Source organism: Strongylocentrotus purpuratus, unplaced genomic scaffold, assembly GCF_000002235.5.
Source record: "Strongylocentrotus purpuratus isolate Spur 01 unplaced genomic scaffold, Spur_5.0 spur5_scaffold_7, whole genome shotgun sequence".
NCBI classification, from domain to species: domain Eukaryota; kingdom Metazoa; phylum Echinodermata; class Echinoidea; order Camarodonta; family Strongylocentrotidae; genus Strongylocentrotus; species Strongylocentrotus purpuratus.
The window spans coordinates 25,132,382-25,154,586 of record NW_022145613.1 but is presented as its reverse complement, the minus strand read 5'-3'; the positions used below and the strand labels follow the sequence as shown (position 1 = coordinate 25,154,586).

At 36.8% G+C, this 22,205-nt stretch overlaps 2 protein-coding genes across 9 annotated transcripts in view; one reads left to right on the top strand and one right to left on the bottom strand.

The window, feature by feature from the left end:
- The window catches only part of LOC582863, a 34,794-nt gene extending 27,932 nt beyond the window's left edge, over positions 1-6,862 (top strand). For 3 of the 4 annotated variants that reach the window (XM_030973756.1, XM_030973755.1, XM_030973757.1), the window contains 4 exons: positions 648-814; positions 1,502-1,697; positions 2,783-2,941; positions 3,856-6,862. In XM_030973756.1, coding sequence (XP_030829616.1) covers positions 648-814; positions 1,502-1,697; positions 2,783-2,941; positions 3,856-4,203 — 870 coding nt within the window. In that variant the 3' untranslated portion in view covers positions 4,204-6,862. The remainder of the gene's footprint in view (positions 1-647; positions 815-1,501; positions 1,698-2,782; positions 2,942-3,855) is intronic. The other variant, XR_004061992.1, reaches the window with a different exon arrangement.
- Positions 6,863-8,114: 1,252 nt separating this feature from the next.
- Positions 8,115-22,205, bottom strand: part of LOC582841 (phosphatidate phosphatase LPIN3) — a 33,393-nt gene continuing 19,302 nt past the window's right edge. For all 5 annotated transcript variants that reach the window (XM_011662074.2, XM_011662076.2, XM_011662073.2 and 2 more), the window contains 11 exons: positions 21,473-21,679; positions 20,573-20,643; positions 19,819-19,979; positions 18,729-18,830; positions 18,257-18,315; positions 17,551-17,692; positions 16,890-17,038; positions 14,317-14,556; positions 13,585-13,699; positions 12,813-12,916; positions 8,115-12,283 (listed from right to left, as the gene is read on the bottom strand). In XM_011662074.2, coding sequence (XP_011660376.1) covers positions 12,124-12,283; positions 12,813-12,916; positions 13,585-13,699; positions 14,317-14,556; positions 16,890-17,038; positions 17,551-17,692; positions 18,257-18,315; positions 18,729-18,830; positions 19,819-19,979; positions 20,573-20,643; positions 21,473-21,679 — 1,510 coding nt within the window. In that variant the 3' untranslated portion in view covers positions 8,115-12,123. The remainder of the gene's footprint in view (positions 12,284-12,812; positions 12,917-13,584; positions 13,700-14,316; positions 14,557-16,889; positions 17,039-17,550; positions 17,693-18,256; positions 18,316-18,728; positions 18,831-19,818; positions 19,980-20,572; positions 20,644-21,472; positions 21,680-22,205) is intronic.

Here is a 22,205-nt window from a genome sequence, read left to right as displayed (position 1 = left end):
TGAAAAGTATCAACATCTGAAGTCTTAGTTAAGAATCTAAGCATTGGGCTGTGATATTTTAGAATGAGATTGGATAGTTTATTAGATATTTTCATCCTGTGCATACATGACTTAGTCATTCATTGATTCAATGGTGAAAATCATAGTCTTGGTTGCACCACTTGGGATAAGATTAAGAGTCCTTATTAAACATTTATTAAGATCCTAACTCTCTGCTTTATGGCATAGTTTCTGATCATGTTTTGGAATATGATATCTGAGAATAAAAGCATTAAATATTTGAGCAATATACATGTATTATACAAGATGAGAAAGTCATAGAGTTTTATAATTTTGATTGCTCATTCATTTGCTGTTCATCAGACAAAATTGCAAAACTTCCTGCGTGTTTACAGAGAAATGAAATCATTTTACTCTTGAAAATCAAGGCAGTATCTTGTTATCATCGACAGTGAACCTCATACTTTTGCTGCTATTAGTGAAATTGTGTGAATGATAAAGGGTTGTTAATGGAGTAAAAGAAAGGATCTGTGCCAAATTTTTACTCTTTATTACTGTCCTAAAGACCTCTTCCACCTCCGTCTGTCTCCTAAGCCATCACTATTGAATAAACATGCGACATTTCTATTCACCTTATCTCCAAACAGCGTTATGCCAACACCAACAGCGACGTGCCCATAGCAGATGCTGCCAAGCTGTACTACCATTTCTACCGTATCCATGACAACGGCTTGATGGGTATTCTGTTGACGGTTCCCATCATCCTCTTCCTCTCCTTCTTGACCTGTGTCATCTTCTACATGTACTTCTTGCGGTAAGACTTGTACTTATCAGTCTTTTAGAAAGACAGGAGAAGAAAGAAAAGGTGTAGCTGTACTTACCCCATACTTCCATGCAATTATTTTAACACAGTTTGGTAAGAACTAGTCTAGGTAGTTGAATGATCATGTTCGATTATTGTAACTCTGTCAACATCACAATGTAATTCTTCCTTTTTTTTACTGTGATTTACGACAGACCAGACAACTTTAAACAAAAACAATGGAAACAAGATATGTAATTTACAACAGTACTAACAACATTTTGTCTAAATTATCCTGTTTTTAATTTGCAGAAGAAACATATTTTAAAAGTGGCCAAAATGGAGAGAAGAAAGTAACTCAGTCATCTCCCATGAATTTAGTTCCTATGTTTTTTTTTTTTTAATATTTTCATTTTTTGTGTATTAATGCAAGTGGAATGAATATTAGTAGATATTGCCAATTTGAAGATGAAAAGGTGATTTGTTGAGAACCTTTTGAGCTCTGTAAAAATGACAAAAAAATATTTCTTAATTTTCTCATGCATGACAGGCTGCACAACAAGGGTCGTATGTTGGACAATTAGAATGAATATTACTATTGCCAATTTGAAGAGTAAAAGCTGATTTGTTGAGAACCTTTTGAGCTCTGTAAATAACAAAAAAATATTTATTAATTTAATTTCTCATGTATGAGTACAGGCTGCACAACAACGGTCGCATGCTGGACATCTTTCACCGTCTCCATGCTGCGGAGGATGATTTCTTCATGCCCTTTGACCTCGAGATCAGTAACCAGGAGCTGGCTTACATCTGTAACAAGGCAGAGCAGTGGAGGGGTGAGGAGGGAGAGAGACGCAAGGTCGCTGTCTATGATTACATATGGGAGGAGGAAGACGTGAGTATTATACAAATAATACACGTCAGTGAGAGTATTAGTAAGAATTGCCCACACGAGGTACATTTGGACTTTTTTTAAGGTACCGAGTGTGGGTAATCTTACTGATGCCTGAACAAAATGTGTATTATTTGTTATATAAGATTATGTTTTATTTGTTTTATAAATTAATGTTTTATAACATGATTTTGATAATGACCGGTCATTTACCATTGGATAATGACCGGTTATTATCCAAATTACGCGTTAGTCAAAATAAATGCCTGGTCACGTGTACGCTTTCAACCAATCATTGGATTAAGATGTATGTCATCATATTATAACAAATGATAATTATATCACTTTGATTGATTAATTGATTGATTTATTAATTTGGTGGTTTAGTGATTAATTCAATGGGAATAGATTGATTGATTAATATTTGTATTGATAGATTGATAGAACAATTGATTGGTCTTTACAAGGTGGGTTAATTGAATTCATAAAGAAAATGTTGGTTGCTGCATTGGTAGGTTACTGGGTGTGTTTGGACCAGGCACATTTCGAAATGCGCAGTAAGGTGAAGTAGGTACATGTAGAAGCAAAATCACACTCCCCAGATCAAAGAGCAATTTTTTGTATGCACTATGAGAGAAGATGCTTCTACGTATATAGTGACTTTGGCTAATTGTCATACAATCTCCAAATCAGTCAAAAGAATAATAATTATCACACATTCCGTAAAGGTATAAAACTTTAAAAATCACATTTCCAACACCTAACCCCATTCCTGACATTGCGAACTGGAGTTTTCCAGATTTTATAGAGATCAGGGCCCCGTCTTACAAAAAGTTACGATTGATCTAAATCAATTGCAAGTTTGCATTCTCCTATCTGTGTTTTCTTACATAAGAAAACACAGCAACCAAAAATTTGTGATTGATATCAACTCTTTGTAAGACAGGGCCCCGATATACAGTAGTATGTGGATTGTTTGTATGAGACAAGTGACCTTTTCTGTTCAGAGGATTTTCAAGCAGACTAATGCTTTATAAACTTATCATAAGATACTACATTCAATAATTTGTTGTGTTTGTTCTTTGTAGGAGGAAGATAATCTTGAGGAGAGGCCTGGAAAGGATTCAGAAAAGCAGGATGGCAAGCGAGAGATCACCACTCATGTCTCAGTCCACACTCTTCACTTGGATGGCTTGCGAGAGCTCTTCCGACACTTCTTACGACTCCCAGATGGCTCCATTGTTGAGGTAAATACATCTATTAGACACATTAGCATGTATTAAAGACATTGTTTAACAATGTTTCCAGTTTCAAAAATCTGAGATTCATGGGTAGGGTGTAATATTGAAGCCCTAAAAAAATTGCGCTTCAAAATATCATGAAGTGCTTCAAAGAACTTAGTAAAAATCTTTGAGTGACCGGTTTTACCATACTCATTTTCCCCAATAGACTGTAGCGTTATAAAAACCATTAGGAAAATGTTTTTTGAAATTTCTAATTCCAATCATAAATATCTTGATAATCTGACATGCGACTGGCTTGTAAAAGTCATGGGATTTATTTCTGACCTGAAGGTTTTTATGATTATGATTGTAGCATCAGCTAAATCCATGATTTTGTTTCGAATCTGAGGCAAATTAAGATTCCTAATCCCTTTAAAGCGAAGGAGGGAAATATGTGAAGGATGAGCAAATCGCTTGTGGCTTTGCCTATTTTGTGATGTCTTTTATTTTGTGAACCACCCATTATTCCAGTACAGCAGAAATTTTAGCCTACTTCATCTGCAACCGTGTACATTATTCATTTCATTTTACTGTAATGTAATAATTTGTTTGGATAAGACACAGTGATAAACACCAGACAAGATATATTCTTCTGTTCATGTTTGATGTAAATGCACATATTTTTTAGTTTAGAGCTGTGTTCTGATGTATCTATAGTTTATTGGAAATTACATCCTGGCTAGGGTACAAATCTTTTTTTGTGCTTTGATTTAATATTCCTCCTATGGAAACATTTGGAATACCATCTTAGAATTACTAGCATTTTTCCATTTCTTTATCTTCTAAATCAAAGAAACCAGATGAATGGATGTTTTTGGCTCACCTTAAACTAAAAATGGGCTTTAATCATCCATTTTAATTTCAATTTTATCTAACAGGTGTTTGGTGAAATGGGCGTGGTGGGACTAGACAAAGACCTCCGTGCTGCCCTCCAAAACCAGGCCTCTGGTCACGAGAAATGGGCGGGGTCGGCCGAAAGCATCCACCTGCTTTCCCTGGACCGGGCGGGGATCAACCACCTCCGCCCCAAGACACAAGGAGGCATTGGATCCCAGGACCTACTCAACATCCCTGGGACCCCTTCCCCTTCCCTCCGGAGGAAGGGGGAGGCAATGGGGATGGGGTCACTGGGAGGGGGATCCAAGATGACCTCCCAGCCTTCGCTGCATGTGCCTCGTAACCTTGGAGGGGCGTCGCCCACCAACAGTGACGTAGAGGAGATGTAAGAATGTGATCAGAGTCTAGTCCGCACGCACAGACTCTCATCTGTTACTGAAACACAATTCTATAAAGTCTTAAAGCCTATCTGCATTAGTTTGGCCAGGAGGGATTAGACCCCGCAGTGAGGTCACTGACAGGTGGCTATCTCGTCAACTCAGCTCTCAATTAACATAAGAAACGGGACCATGGGGGTACAACGGTCACCGTTTAGGCATTGTTTGCTATATAGAGGGCGCAAGTAGCGCAGTCAGGCTTCAAAGGCAGTCAGGGAAGAGCATAGATCTGTCAGTCTTTTACTGTGTCTTTGTCAGGAGCAGCTCAAGTATAGAGCCTATGGGGCTCACTAGACCGCAGGCATAGTCTCTTAGTTCAGACACTTTATAAAACAATACAACTGACAAAGGTCTGTGCCTGCAATCTAATCAGAGTTGACCTTTTTTTTCATACTTACCACCTATTGAGGTTGACCGCTTCTCAGAGAATACGCACTCATTCTATTACCGGTATTCAATTTTTTAACCTTTTCACCCATTTTGTACAAAAATGTTACATAATCTGTACATTGTATGTATTGATTTTAATATTCTACCGGTATGACATCTCATTTTTTTTAAATTAGTGTTGTCTTAATACAATCTGTGTGTTTGTGAGAGAGAAGAACAAGAGAAAGAGAGAGCGAGAGAGAAAGAGAGAGAGAGAGAGAGAGATGGAGAGAGAGAGAGAGACTGACAGACATAAAGAGAGAGATAGACAGAGCAAAATTTCTGTGAGACATGTGGTAGAAGAAGTGCGATCTTTTTCAACTCTTTTAAATACCCGAGAGTGGGAGATAAAAAGTGATTAATAATGTACACTGTAATAAATAAATACTGGTATCTAATCAACTAGTCTTTCAGATTTCGGACAAATTTATCTTTGTATATATTTTGCTATAAATTCCGTCCATATATGGAGTGGTTCTATGTCTTTCCTGAATTGTATATAATACTGATGAACTATATATTGTAGAGATTTTATTTTGATAACTGATACTTGAATCGTGTGTAATTCTCTATATTGTGAGCTTAAAGATCAATATTTTGTGTACATAGACATCCTTTTAGTAGACATATTTATCTTCATGCACTGTTTGCACATCTGTGCTGTACTAAGTGCTTGTGATTAAAACAAACTATATCAGTCATATAATAGTGTAAATACTGTATAATGTATATGCATTTGTATGCAAAACAGCCGTCCATGCATTCTGACCACCTTGATTTCTGAGCCTTATATGGAACAATGAAATTATAATTATGCCTTTAATGCAAATTTTGAGGATTATTACATAACTTGTTTATAAGAATGAACAATTTTGTAAACTTTTTTGATGAAATCTTTTAATTTTATGTTAAGTCTCTGTAGCGTTGATCATTTTATATTCACAGTAATTACTCACTATTGCATCTGAAACACATCAAATTTTCTTATTACACCTCAGTTCTCTAATCATTTTTCAGGTTGCTTGCTTGCTGTGTACAATCTTTTCATGTATATACCTATCATGTGTGTGCCCTTTTTTCTGTAATGTTAAGGTCAGATTGTTTTTCGATCATCTATTTTGAGCCAGAATGGCAATAACCCTGTGTGAAAAAGAGGAATTAACGCCCTTCTGGCTGTAAAGAGGTGAATTGTAAAAAATGTGTAAAAGAAAAAATTGATTGATCAAAAAACATGTAGACTTTGTTATTTGCAATTTTATATTTCATCTCCACGCTACAAAAATGGCCTATGAAAGCTCATCTTGCATGAGTCGATAGTTCTTAGAATAAAAGAACAATTTTGATCTTAAAGTGAAATATAAACTAAATATAAACAACCACAAATGATACTAACCTGACATAAATATTTATAAAAAATAGCTGAGTGAAGAAAAGAAAGATAGGCTTCATGTTTGTCCACACCACAATCAACCAGGGTGGTCCACCAACACAAATACAAACCTGTCAAGTTGAAACTTGAACTGAACTGATGTGAGATTAATGTAATAATAATAGCTAGTTCTTATATAGCGCTTTTTAGGACCGAAGGCCCTTCAAAGCGCTTTACAGATATATATATTATAACCCCGGTCATAGGATTCAGGCTTACCCGCACACAATGTATGCACATTCTCCACTCCCTCAAAGTCTCTCGTTGCCAGGGTCCAGGGCTCGCATAAGGGCTCTAGGGTTCTTGTGTGCTCTCTGGTGCAATCGGAGCTGTATTTTAGATATAATTTTTCAGAAATAATTTTGGTTATGAATGAATTTTAACCCATTACTGATTTTCAAACATGTAATGCCGAAATTCAAACACTGCAGCCAATTTTCAAACATGTAATTTTAAAATTCAAACCCGTTTCTGTTACACATTTGATGTAAGCACCCTGTGGAGCCATTCTGGGTCAACCCATGTTGGTTTTCTTGATGATTTTATGATTTATGTACAGACCACTCCACAGTATGTAATGGTTCCAATTATGTACATCAGATGAGTGAATCAGACCAACCGTTTTTCGGATTATTTCTTTGCAGCTTTGATTAGGAGTGCTTATAATTATCATTAATGTCATTGTACAATATCATTGTGTGATGTTCTGTATTTGTATTGTCGTAGTAGATTAAATACACTATCATTCTTTCATATGTTTGAGTCAAAAGTTATACTTCTATAGGTGTTTCAATACTAGTTGGCGATGATGGTTGTCGGAAGCTTGTGTGATTCTTGGTGCTAGGAAAGTCCTGAACAGTTCCCAAGAGACGGAGAGATGAGAGGGGATGTGAGAAAGAGAGGGATGTGAATTAAGAATGGCCCTATTTAAGCCTTATTATAAAATGTGCTTAACAAACAGGAACAAACGTGTACATGTACATCATAGCTTGATATACGATTGTTATGTTCACTGCAGTGTTCATAGTATTTTTAAATGAGATGATAAAATATATCTTTTCTACCTCAATATGTGGCTTCACAGTCGTCTCACAGACACATATTCAACAAAGATGCGACAGCTAAGCCAGTCCATTAAAGGTAAAGACCAGTAATGGTCATGCGATTGCATTGTGAAAGAAACGTTGTGGAATCGATCAGAAAAGGTTGATCATCTAGCATCTAGCATCTGCAAGGTTCTGGAATCATCAAAATGATAAGAAATTTGGCCCATTCTTCGTAAAGTTACAAGCACTATACACAGAAAGATGTATATGGGACTACCCTATCTCTCTCACACGACCATGAGAGAAATAAATTTACCAAATATATGAATTAGTAGGCGGTTTCCCGGCAAATTTTTTATCATCATGTATTAGTCAAAACATATTCTTTCACATGATTGGTAATGAGAGCTTCCATTTCATTTTTTGAAATTGGGGCGTTACCAATACTGGTCTTTACCTTTAATGCACCCCCATATTTCTCATCGAAACAAAATGTATTCCTGACTTAACCACACCACACAGTGACAACAAGTCGACTACTAATCCAATACAACAAAACTATAGTCTTCAATAATTCTTTATAAAAAATAAAATTTTTGTACAAAGATTTCATCTTCTTATCATCTCTTCTCAGTCCCAATCAATGAACGCTTTTATCCGATCACCATACAACCTATCATACAGGGTCAAAGTCTCATCAAACCATAACACATACGTTACCTCATTCCCCATACAACATAGTAACAACAGGTTGACTACTAATCCAATACAACAAAACAATAGTATTCAATATTGATTTTCTTTTATTCATTACAAAAAATATCATTTTGTACAAAGATTTCATCTTCTCATCATCATCTTTTCTCAGTCCCAATCAATAAACGCTTTTATCCGATCACCATACAACCTATCATACAGATTCATACAAAATAACAATAACAAAAGCATATACACATAAATTTGTATAAAATAGTAAATTACACAACTGGACAATGCTGTAGTACCAGCAGATCAAAATAAACACTATTTTTCTTGGACTTTCCAACATCACAAACATAATTTTACAATCAAATTGCACATATATACATATAATCAGGGAGGGACGACAGTGATATTCATAGTTTTCTTTACATGAAAGCAAAGAGGACTACCCAAAGGCCACCAAGCACCTGGGGCCTGTTTCACAAAACCAACGACAAGACAGTCATAACTTTATCCGCCAAGAAAGATGCTTTGAATCTATAACCTTACAATTTGAAAGCCACAATCATCAGGTCTATAATATCAATAAGACCGCAAATAAGTCATAAAGAGCATTGCCTTATCTCTATTGAAGAGCGACCTTGTCTTGTGAGCAATTTATAGCCTTTATAAGTTATTCCAAACCTTCCTCAAAACAAAATCATTGCAGCATATCTGAGGCTAAATAGACAAGCCACACGTACATAAAGAATAATGGTCACTTTTATTTTGTGCCTTTTCAAGAGTTCATCCCCAGAAAACAAGCATTAGGGAAAGTGGAGTTTGACTATCATTGCTGTAAATTAAATTGCTCTCGCTTTTTTTCTACATTGGAAGTCTATGTGAATAAAGATATCTCTCGAACGCAGCCATGCCCTTCGCTTAACATCACTCCTTCATCCAATGAATCAAGATTATAGCCAGAAATCTGACATAATACTTTTTAAATCATCAAATATCAATTCGCCAATACCTTAATTCTCTTTGCCCGTGAACAAAACATTCCCTCGTCTTTTCTCACTTTCATACATCAAATATCAATATATATATACAGTGAGAACTGAAAAGAAGTCACTAATACATTGATACTATACAGATACTTTACAGTAAAAATAGAATGAAGAAAAAAACATGTTTAAGAATACTGATTTTCAACATGAAAATTGCATGTGATGTGATTTCTGTAACTTGAAAAGCATACCATGTATTAAATTCAAATCTTGTCTTTGCTGTACTTGGTACCAGTTCAATAAACATCTGATAGAAATATGTTTTTTCTGCTCTCTCTACATTATAGTCAGGTATGATGGAGAGTGAAAAATTGTGAATACAGTTCAAGCTCTCACCAAAATCAAAATCTATATATTTATATTTGCTGAAATAAAAAAAATGATATTGCAAATTATAGAATGGCAAATATCCATGATAAAATCTAATAAAAGATATTGTGGAAGCTCAAAAAATAATTTGCACATAATAAGAATATTCCTTACAAAAAACATATGCAGAAACACACTTTGTGAAAGTAATGATGTCCAATACAGAAACATAATAGAAAGCACAAGCATAATCTATCAAAATAAACTATAAACCATGTACTATGCTAGATAAATGTACAAGGAATCTTTGCAAAGTGAGGGAAAAGATAAATGAATCCCTCCTAATGTAAATGCCCGTCATTCAAAGCAAGCAAGCAAAATAAATCACGTTCTCATATGCTTTTCTAGTTCTTGATAGAAACTCCGACACACGCAAAATAGTGATAGTAAAATATGGAACGGTATTAACTAAAAGACGAATAGTACTTTCTTTTCTTATAAAGATAATCCATGATATCTACCTCAACATTATGGACTGTTATGTTCCACACACATTTTACGACAAAACAACAAAATCAAGCAAAAGATTTACTTAAACTTTCATGCTTTCCTCCAACACAAATAAAACTCTCACCTTATCATGCTTGATTTACAAATGAACAATGAAAATCCATCATTCAAACTGAGCATCAAACTTCTGTAATTTGACAAATCCTTTATCTACTCTTCTGACCAGAACAAATGAGGAAGAACAAAAATTGAGTAATTATTCCAACTATTATCGATCAACTGTACTTCCCTGGAAGAAGTGCTTCTCACAGCTTGCATCAAGTTTTTTTTTTAAATTATCAAACTATACCCTCACAATGCTATAAGCATTTTGCTTTCATCAGGGCTAGTCATGAGACTTGGACAGCTTGGTTATGGTTACTGTGCACATCTCTTGCATGGCTTTGCAGCATTTTCAAGCAGCAACTTCGCTCAAGTTTTTTAAAATGGGAAGTTGGATGACTGGAAGATGAAAGGATGTCAAGACGTGAACTTGCAGCAGCAGCGGTATCTTTTCCTTGAAGTTCTTTATACTAAGCTACCATATTAATGATACCTTCCCCCAACCTACACAATCTACTGTCAAATCACACAGCACATACATGTAGTTGTACATCTGCATATATTGAGCTTTAGATGGGCAGTTGTAGTTGAAATTGATGAGGTAAACTGATGAAATGTTAAGTAGCGTACAATAAATATGCAGAAAACATAGAATTTGTACTAAGAAGCTGACAAAACTTGCCTGCATTTTTTTGAGATGAATAGATGGCCAACATAAATGCAGCACATGTAAAATTCATATGTATAAATGTCCATACATGTATAGATATAATTAATCTATAGGCAGCATATTCATTTATAATACCATTAACATATAGAAATCTTGCTGGAAGCCAGTTGCTTCCAATGAAATACTGCAATGAGAAACGCAAATGTTTTGTCAAGTCCAATATTACAAATACACATAACCCTCTGTATTGAACAGCTGCCTTTAATGATATACTGCTGTAAGTGAAGTGAATAAAATATGATATCCAAACCCCAAATCGCCTCTTCAGAATCTAGTCATGGAAGCCATACAAACACTCTGTGAATGTGTTTGTGGGTTCACATTGGATATCAAGTTGAGATGTTTTGCCTATTAGGAACAAGTTCCGATTGCATGTTTGATTGCAAAATTACATCAATTAAAAACAGCTTACAAGCAAATTCCACCTCCTGCATAAATGTGTAAATTGCAATCGTTCTTCAGACAGACAACAGACAAAAAAATGTTTTCCTGAGACATTAACAACATTTGGCAACATCTGTACTTGCACTGAAGAGACCTACAGCAAACACCAATGGGACGATCCGTTATTCCACGGTTGATGAAGAAACATCCACAGATTTTGAATACATGAATGGCTCCTTCAAAGACATGCAGTAGGCAATGTCTGTCGGACAGATGCAGCAGGGTACATATGCAGCAGTGTGGAGTCGTATTATTTCACAGCTGTACACGCAAAGGCTTCCCTTTTATCATCTGAAAGAACTCAAGCAGTATTCATATCATATGTTCAGAGCCTAGCTTTATCTTGTATCATTTTAAAGAATCAATGCCGTTCTGGATGTTAACATACGATGTCTTCTTTATTCCGGTTATACGTCTCACCATTTCTGTTTCTGAAAGCATTCAACATGAGTTGTAACAACTTGTCTCACAGAGATGAACATATAGATATCTTTGACGCTATGCTTTAACACTTATCTTGGTGTTTTATAGATGGCTTGAAACCCTCTTTAAACAGTCCATCCTTTATGGAGCTGCACATGGATGCTTGTCGCAGTAGTACTCCAGATTTATCCACCTGTATATAAAGACGATCCGTCTACCTAGACCATCATTTTTTCCTCTGTTCATATAGACTAACAATTTAGAGAGATGTGTGTACGTCTAGTCGCCAACTCTTTGTCTTCACTTGCTAATCAAATACGAGGGTCCGTAGTTCAAAACTTCCACTCTGAATCTTCCTGATTGCGACATTAAATGTCCGTCCCAGATGTATATAATCATATCTTAGTGATAGCTGTCTGTAACCTCTCAACAGCCATTACAAACACAGAGGCAGCTGGTGCCTTGTACCCTGAGCAGTCTTTCTACACCAGGGGGCGTTTCATAAAACTTGTCATCAGTGACAAATGACAGTTGTTGTTGTTGTTATAAGCTACTGAAATCCTTGCTTCTGATTGGTTATCAGCAGATTTGTCACTAATGTTTGTAATTTGTCATTGAAAAAATGCTTTGTGAAACCGGTCCCAGGTTTAGCCAAACTTGGTAGCCATCTTTGTAAGTACAAAATGACAGCCTGTTGCTTCAGGGTGGTGAGAGAAGGTCATCATCTGGTGCTAGGTTGGGCAGGGGGCTACGCCAGTAGGTGAAGCCGCTGTACTCAGCGGGGGCATCAAAGGCCATTCTGGTCTGTCGGTGGAGAGGAGGAAACACGTGGTCCGCCAAGTCTTTCATCCTGGGGTACCTGGAGGTCAAATAATTCAATGGAATTCTTTGTTAATGCTGGGAAGAATTGCATATCTATTGTTGCAACATAATGTTGTATATATCCCCAACCTGATCACTAGCACTCACCAGACAAAGTATAACCTTTTTTAATGACAATTTTTCCCAATTATTGCTTTTTATTCTGATGAGTATACAAAAAAGCTTTAGTCCTTTCATTCAAAGCTATTCTTTGATTGTGGAATACTTATCATCTCTTTATCTCGTTAGAGAAAATACTAAATTTGGTACAATTTAATAAATTTATATAGCAAACTGAAACTCACGAAGAATTTTATTTAGAAAAAAGTTCCATCCTTCTGATCAATTGCATAAATTTACCATACTGATAATACATCATGTAATCTTTGTATTTATTCTCCCTTTCCACTATTTGCATTTTCTAATCTTGTTTGTTTTTCTTTTACATATGCAGTAGTAGGTATCATATTTATAAGACTTTCTACTTTTGATCAAAAGCTGGACAATTCTAATTTCTGGATACTTACGATGATTGGAATGACTTGGTCATTTCGTGGGTGATCTTTCCCTGAGGGTTGATTGTGAAGATACGCGAGACCGGGATACCTACAGCTCGGTACGCCCATGTATCCTGTAAACAAACAAACAACCAAAACAAACAATAAACAAACTTAAATCAAGAGTAAACATAGAAACGCAATGATTGGAATGACTAGTTAGCCCAAGTGTCCTTTGTACACAAACCATATAAGGTAAATTTAGTATTAATTATTATTTTGTAACCTGAAGGCTGAATTTAGAAAAAATTCTGTGCAATCATATTAATTGTAGTCAAATAGATAAGTAAAAAGTATATTGGTGACATCTGCAGGAAAATAGTGAAGAAACAGTATAAAGAATCACTCATGTCGACTGACATCTGACAACTATTTGACAAGAGTGAAGACACCTTCCTTGGGTTTGAATTAACATCTGAAAATGTGTGAGCTATTTCCCATACACATCAAAACTGTCACAGGTATGGATTTGCCAAATAACTATTTCATATTTATATGAATGTTACATGAGCAATACAGGTCCGGGGACCCGTTTCACAAAGCCTTTTTTAAATGACAAGTGACAAATATCAGTGACAAATCTGCTCATTACCAATCAGAAGCAAGGATCTCAGTAGCTTATAACAAAAACTGTCATTTGCAACTGATGACAAGTTTTGTGAAACACACCCCTGGTCACTATTCACAATTTCTAATGAAGAAACAATTCAATATTTCAGACATATTACATCACCATACTCACATTGATTCTGTTGCCATAGCCTGCATAGAATGGCTTGTTGTTGGCTGGGAAGAGAGACTCAATATCCTTCAGACATTTGATCTTGAATTCCTCTGGCTTTCTGATAATCACCTCACTGTGTAAAAAGATGGAGAGAATTCAGCCACGGTTTAGAGCGTGCAATTCACTAAGCATATTATAATGAACAAGTATGAATACTCTCTATGACAACATTTTTGTTAAATTTATCAGAGAGTATGATGAAGATGATATCACCGGATATAAGATATAAGTACAGAGGGTGTTTAGACTTAAAGCCCCACTACACTACTTATAGTTACTTGCGCCCTCTATTCAGACAACAATGCCTAATCGGTGACCATTGGTCCCCCATGGTCCCCTTTTTCTTATGTTAATTGAGAGCTGATTTAATGAGATAACTACCTGTCAGTGACCATGCAGGGAGGTCTAATCCCTCCTGGTCAAACTAGTGTGGCTAGGCTTTAAATGTCAGTTTGAAGGGCTCAAAGTGAGAATATATCTATGTTTAGTGCAACAATTATTGAGGAAATTCAAGATTTTGCCGTATGAATGGCACATTTCAGTACTGTCCATTGGGTTTCATGATTTATTTCATCCCCACATCACCACTAGAAAAAAGTGGCCCAGGATCTGTCAATACGTTCTGTCACCAAGATCTGTCACCAGGGTCTTTCTGCCAGGCAACCAAATATTTATACATGCCATGCTTACCTATGGAATGCTTGGAAGAGAGAGCTGGGGTTGAGAAGCAGAGGGCCGTCCGGTAAGGAAGCCTTGTCCTGCTGAATACTGTTGAGGTAGCCCTTGGTCAGTCTGGCTTGACCGATGGCCCTGGACGACAGGTAGAGGAAGTTGTAGCCATTGAGCTTGATGTTGGAGTAGAGCTGTGCCACGCCGATGTGCGTCCAGTCCTTACCCACCATCGGCAGGATCTGACCGAAGACATCCGATCTGAAAGGAAACAAAAAAATGATATTTTTACTGATAAGCATTGACGTTACTTTATCGATATGCATTAATCAGTTCCACAAAATATCATCTTTAGTTTTAGTGCATTTCATTTTTCACATTCATATGATTCCAAGAGTAGAGGCCCTTCTGAAAGTAACAAGGGTCATGACATTTTGATTAATTGTTCCATTATTCAAAGATTAAAGACATGATCCTTTCCTCAAAATAACAAAGTAACATAAAAGTTAATGTCCAGCACTAAATGTTAATGATAATGTCAATACATGCATATCTTAATCAAATCGGTTACATATATACGCTAGTTAACTTTTTCATAATTCAACTTTACTGCTATGATAACAATGTTGATCAATGCAGGCCTTAAATTTCGTCATTTTTAGGGCAAGGCCAGTTTGGCCTCGAGTACCTCATATTTTTAAGGGCACCAAGGCCAAAATATTTTTACAAAAAGGGCATCGAGGCCAAAATATTTTACAAAAAGGGCATCGAGTATGAGGCCAAAAAATTGATTCTATTTTTGTTAGATGTCATGTGTATTTTATGAAACTTGTGCAGGATCAATTTCCCATGACTTTTAGCACCAGCTTCTTCACAGAATGTATAGAGGTCTACGGTACATACAAACAAGCAGGCGCGTAGCCACGGGGGGGGGGGGGGGGGGGGGGGGGGGGGGGGGGCACATGCCCCCCCTAAAATTTCCAGGATCGGTTGAAATTTTGTAGACCCCTTTTTTTGACCTCGATCGATTACATGTATGTGCCCCCCCAAACACCAAACTCTGGCTACGCGCCTGCAAACAAGGTGGCGGCCCGCAAGCCTTAGATTTAGCAGCCAGGAGCAAGGGGCAATTTTTTTTTTAAGTTGCCCTTTGCCACGGGAATTTACCAGAGCAAGGGGCAATTTTCCAAAAACAGATAGGCCGCTTATCTAATCATAAGTTCAAAGAGAGTCTACAAATGTTAATTTCACAATGTGAATAGATCGAACGATCAATTTAATAACTTTTTAATCTTAACAATATGAACAGGAAAGATTGATTAAGAACATCAAACTTGCACATTAAACAGTATTTTAAAGTAACTAAAAATATTGATGAGCAAATGAATAAATAAATTGTCAATTTCACAAACATCGAAAGTCAGAAGGACTTAATTGGCAAGTTTACCGGGCCGGGTATTCCAAATCAAAATCGCACCTCACACACAAACCTTCCGCCACTCTCTCGGTAGTACATGTAGGAGCAAATTTGAAGAAATTATCTTTTTAACTGTTGTATAGAAAGGTCTACATAGGCCTAACTAATGAAATAAGATGTAAAAATGTCCTTATAGACATTCGACAGCTGAAAGTGACACGCTCAGCTCAGTTGCGTAACGTGCATTCACGAAACCAAAATCGTTCCTCGCACACACACTCTCGCCACTTTTGGTGGGAAGCTGTCGGGCTGGAAGTTTGCCAGCGAAACCGATGCACCCTCGGAATTTTACCGGGACTCGAAACGTTCGTCTTGGGAAGCTGGCGGGGTAGCTTTTTGAAGCGAGGTCGGCTGGTGGCAAAATGAGAGTAACTACGATCGAGAACATCGTAGGTGTTCTTAACTTATTAATAAGATAATTCTAAATTCTATTTGAGATAAAATAATAAACTAGGCCTACAAACAAACCTCGACAGATCTCTAATGACTATTTGAATGCTTGTTTATTTCTCCATTTGACGATTTGTTTTCTTGATCCTGGCCTTCGATTTGTACGTACGTGCGTGCGTCAACAGCATGCACCATATGCATATCATGCGATCGCATAATACGTACGTACGTGCGTGCGCTAGCGCATTGCCTATATTAATAAAATACGAAGCTAGAAGAGAGCTCGTGGGCGGCAAACTGTTCGTGATTCGTGTATTTTTACTGTTCTAATAATTTATGGGCGCATTTTCACGGAAAACACTTGCGCCTTGCCGTCTAGTTTTAGATGATTATGGGCGCAATTGGTGGTTTTATGTGCGCAAATTTAAAATAAAAAGGGCACGTCCAGTTGGAAAAAAAGGCACGTCGGCCAGTTTGAAAAAAAGGGCACGGCCTTTTTGGCCGTGAATATATCTTTTTTTGGGAGGGCACCGCGGCCAGTCATAGGGGCATCGACGGCCTGGCCGTCGATGGCCGTCGATTAATTTAAGGCCTGTCAATGTAAAGCTCTTCAAGAATTTCAGCAAAAGAAATGTACGACAGTGGATACTATTTTAAGAACTTGCTGATGGAATTGTGCTCTTTTGGTACTGTCAGAAAAATCAGTTAAAACTTTAGACGAGCTTACTTGGTGATGGTACCGTCGATGTCTGAGATGATGATCTTGGTATTGTAGTTCCAGTAGTATATGGTACATTCACACACACTTGTACCCTGGTAGCGAGTTGTCACTGAATAGCGAATCTCATTCGGTCCGGGCTGGAGGTTCAATTTAGCCTACAGGAAACAAGATATGTTATGAGCAATATAAATCAAATGATACTTGGTATTAACCTTTTATCTTCCTTCTTTTTTTTTAATACCTTTTTTCTCATTTCTGTCATACTATCATCCTTCTCCCCATTTCAATCTGTTTTCTTTCTTCCATTCTCTCCTCTTTTATTATGTATATTTATTTCCTCTTTTCTATGTTTCTTTCTTGAGTTATTTTCTTTCTTTCCTTTTGTGTAATCTACCTCTACCTCTCTCTCTCTCTCTCTCTCTCTTGCTCTCTCTTATGTTTCTGTCTGTTTCTTACACATTTATCCTTATCGTTCTCTCATTTCTTTCTTTCTTGTCTTCTCTCTCTCTTTTCTCATATACACGTACAAGTAACAGGAGTATTAGAAAGAGAAGTAGGGTGCACAACTGGCATTAAAAGAGTAGTAGAATTATCACAGGAGAATAAATCATAGTACCGGGGATAGATCAAAGTTGTTGGCGAGAAAGGGTTCTGCGAGTAAACTTACCAGTTGTTCAGATGAGAGTCTGATTGCCTTCTTATACCTCTCCGTCCCTCGTCTCATCCTTTGTGATTTCTCTCCTCCTGTCATCTCCATCTCATCTGCAGAGTTTGGACCAGATTCCATCGAGTTCTTTCTCCGCATCATCCTGAAATCAGAATTAAACACCCTACACTCAGAAAGTTGTTCATGGTGCTAAAAAATATATATATTTTCAACTTTTTCTTGACTTCAGGAGGGAGAGTATTTTTTCCAGACCATTACTCATGATTGCTTAGTGTCTTTTGCAAGAAAATGCATGATATTCCCATCTTTCACACATACATGTATATCATGCTGAAACATGGATAATTATGGAGGTATAAATTAGGCAAGACATTCCAAAGACAAAGATGTTCTGCCTTCAACTATATTTCAGTGAAATGGGTACATCCTGGACATTTTAAAAAGCTCATGCAACACCAACACAAAAACCAACAAGACAAATTTAACAAAATGTACAAGTTGAGTACTTCCAACTAATCATGGTATCCTAAAAGATAGGAAAATTACAAGTGATGTGCTCAACAAGAGTTACTTTCTAACTCTTGGATGTAAATAGATTTAGTATTATATATAGATTCCTGCCGAGTACTCTTGGGCTTAGTATTAAATGTGTTCATGAGAATATAAAATTCACAGGAGATCGTGATACAGTGTAAATGAAGTTTACCTTTCATCATCAATTTGCTGTATCAAGAGATCATCCTGATATGACCCTGCTGGGAGCTCCTGTACAAATAAAAAACAACACATATTATTAAAATAAAAATAAAATTGACTGAATCATTTAAAAGTTGGGGATACAGAAAACTCAGCAGATATATTCCACAATCAACCAACCACAAACAAATTGATGTGTGATACCAAATATGCACAAAGGGCAATTTCACCCATAATAAAAGAAACATCTGAATTATTGTAAATTGTATAGTATCTTCATTTTTATTTTTATCTTACATACATAATATAGTACATGTATAAAACAGAGTATTGAGGTCATTTTCAAGGATATTATGGACATCAAGGAGTCATGTGGTGTACTTTAGCTCTTAATGACATAATTTTAAAAATGTGCGAGTCATTGTGACTTTCATGCTCTGAGCCCCTCTAAGGGTCCAGTCCAGCTTCATGGTTTACCATACCTTCTTTGGTGTCGATGGCTTGGGTGAGCTTCCCCAGAACCATGAGGTCAAACTCTTCCTTCCTTTAGGTAGATTCTCCTTCATCAAGTTGCTGGCAACATCCTGAGAAACAAAAAGGAGACAGTTCTTAAAACTTGGACTACCACAAACTTGTATTAATACAAATATGCTACATTACACGTATCGACCATAGAATTGACCACCGAGGGACTAAACAAACAAATCCTATTTTACAAAACGAGAAAAATTGTGTATGCAAAGGGGTCCTCATTCCCTAAAGTTTCATGCTGTGAAAATATTGAAGCACAGTACAAACCATTGGCAATAAAATGATTGAAAGTGATATGGGGAGAAATTCAATCTTGTAATATACTATGATTGATGGATATTAACAAGCAATCTGAACATTGGAATTTTAATTAGAAATACAGGAGTGAAATTGACATTATGAATGACAGGTGTGGAGGTGTAATCTACAATCTTATTGATTTGGAATGTGGGATGAGGGATGGATGTTGTTGATTACAGGAAGGGATGTTCATTACAGGAAGAGTAGTTTGTTACATACTTCTCAAGTCATGACCTCTGTGTTAGGGGGCTTCACAAATTAAAGTAGTTCATGGATTATAGAGGTCAAATGTGATTCTATCAATCCAATTTTTGAATAGGTTGATTTATACCAGGGGAGATATGGTGTTAAAGATACTATGTCCTTTTTGCAAATGGGACGTAGTACCTTTAAGTCCTTTATCTTGGTAAAAATGAAAGTGAAATCAATAGGCCATTTTTGTAATGTAATCAAATTTGATGCACAAATCTTTGATAAGTGCTTCATTTCAAATGATTTCATGCACCTGTTATGAATAATTGTATTTGGTCAGAATGCCAATAGTATACATTAGTTGTTACTAGTAGGACAAACATTATGGCTTGTCCTACCTAGCAAAACAGAACGTGTGCAATTCACATTCTGACTATTGAAATACAATCATTCATAACAGGTGAATGAAATAATTTACATGGCACAATACCAAAGACTTATGCATTAGATTTGATAACATTACAAAACATGGCCAATTTAGAAACTTACTGGTAGAGGTTTCTGGAAGGCAAGCTGTGAGATGATGACCGGTCCAGCCATCTGCCAGTTGAAGAACTTGTTATTGATTCTGATCACCAGCTTAGGGTTGGTTAACATGCTCGGGTCCTTGATGAACTCCTCGTAGGTTATCAGGTGCTTCTTGAAATGATCTGTTGGTAGAATGAAAAAATACACAATTGGCATGATGGCTCAGTGGTAGAGCAGTGGTCCCCAGTACGAAAACACGTCAATGCGCTAGTGCCCTTTGGTAAGGCATCAATCCTCATTACCAAATCCCTCGGAGAGGACTTAAAACCGTCGGTCCCCTTGTTGCTTACAACCAAACAATATCATTGATGTTAAATTAGTGACAGGTTTATAAGGTTGGAAATGTTTTCATTATGAACTAGAAAACATGACTCAAGCCTTTCATGTCAGACAGCTCATTCCTTGACAATTATTTGTGATACTGCTAATCATTTGAGTTCAAAATATTTCCTACATGGAATAGCATACAACAATGAAGTAGAGGTAAACATTTTGTTACATATTTCTCAGCAGCCCACTGCAATATACTTTATATTAACCACATATTGTAGCTTTGAAATATTGGCTAGCTTTAGAGGAGGAAAATCTTGTGCAATACATACAGAACTAACCAATCAGTACCATCCCATCAATAGAGAGAAAAGATCATTTGATAGTATTCAAATCCATAACATCTAATAACTGTATAATAACTCTCCTTTTAGAGAGCACTTACCTATTTCTATCGTGTCCTCATCTTCCTTGAGTCCCCCGCACAAAGAAAGCTGCATCTCTCGAAGATTCTCACTGAATACACAAAACATGAGGCATTATGAGTAAAGGAAGACCCTGGTAAAAACAATCTCATATAAAACATATAATGCAATTAGGAGCCAAATCCTGAATACAAGAATATGTTGGCATTCTAATCAAATTTCCAGCGGAACAAAAAGCTTTGTGGAATATTGAAGAAGAAAAGAAATCCTTTTTGCACTTGATTTAAAACAGCTCTTAATAAGCGTTATCTGACAAGGGAAACTGACAAGTCTGTACAGAACTGTACAGGGCCCCAGACTGTGAAAGGTGCCAAACCTCGATACACAAGTCCTTTGGATAGAAACTAGAGTTGTATGTTTCCTGCAAATTTCTGCTATTTAAGTGTTGTTTAATTTACAGGAGTGACAAGAGAGCACATATAGAAGCTCCAGAATATAATACTGTGCAAAAATGCTTACCAAGTGCACACTGACTTGTGCTCTCAAACATCCCAGACCCACAGTATGTCTAATAAGCCTACCCTACAACTATACAATCATCTGCTTACTTTCTTAAAGGGAGTGTAGCAGGACGAGATTACGTGTCTTTTCCCTGGCCTGACTCTGGGCCAATCGGGTATAATACTACAGAGGAGTATTTACGTGCGTGCAGCATACGCGAAACCAAAGCATGAGGTAAACTTTCGTTTCGTAAACGCTAGCTCGCGCTGAACGTTAATCAAGTCCACTTGTTTATGTGCAGTTGTCCAAAAGAAGTCGTAGGTGGCGTTAACCAGTATTTGCCATGCTACACCCCCTTTAAGTTTCAATAGAAATTCAGCCAATATCAAAAATAAAGAAGATGCAAATGCTGAACTTACTGTGTATCAAGGCATCCCTGCCCTGAGTCCATACTCTGTTGGAGATCTGATGCACTGTGATGCGAGTCGGTCGTGCTGTGGTGTGATTCAGAGTCGCTCACCATGACGGTGTTGGGCGACTGAGGTAGTGAGTTGCCGAGATCGGACGACTTGTCCTCGTCTTTGGCTTCCTGGATAGCCTTGATGCGGTTTGCAGGGACTTGAGAGCTGGTGGGACAAAGGTCATAGGGTCACTGGTTTAATATGGAAAGGCATAAATTGAAGGCATTTATATGTACATTATATTTCACTGTGTAGGGTTCAAACTTCAAAACATCTTTACATCTTGCTTTTTAGTGGACCCCTCTGTTTCCAACATGTATTTTGACATTTGTTGTGAATACTTATAATTGATTTGTAATGGTTTGTTGGAACTGAATTGAATTGAACAGGATTCAACAGAGAATGCTTTTTGAAGCACTTGGGCAAGTTATTTGTCAAAATATATTACAACCAGCCTGAAAACCACATTTACAATTTAGTTTTGCTTCAAGTATATCGTACTCGCTGCATCTCACCAGGACATTTAATGCTAATGAATTAGAGGCCTGTAGTGTTATTCTATTTGTCATCTTTTACCAAAGTGAAGAAACTTTAATTGACATAACAAATTGAAGTGCAATTTTTCGACAAGATTTGCATAGGTTCCTCCAGGTATGAAACTGACAAAAACTATGACAAATGGCTAGTCATA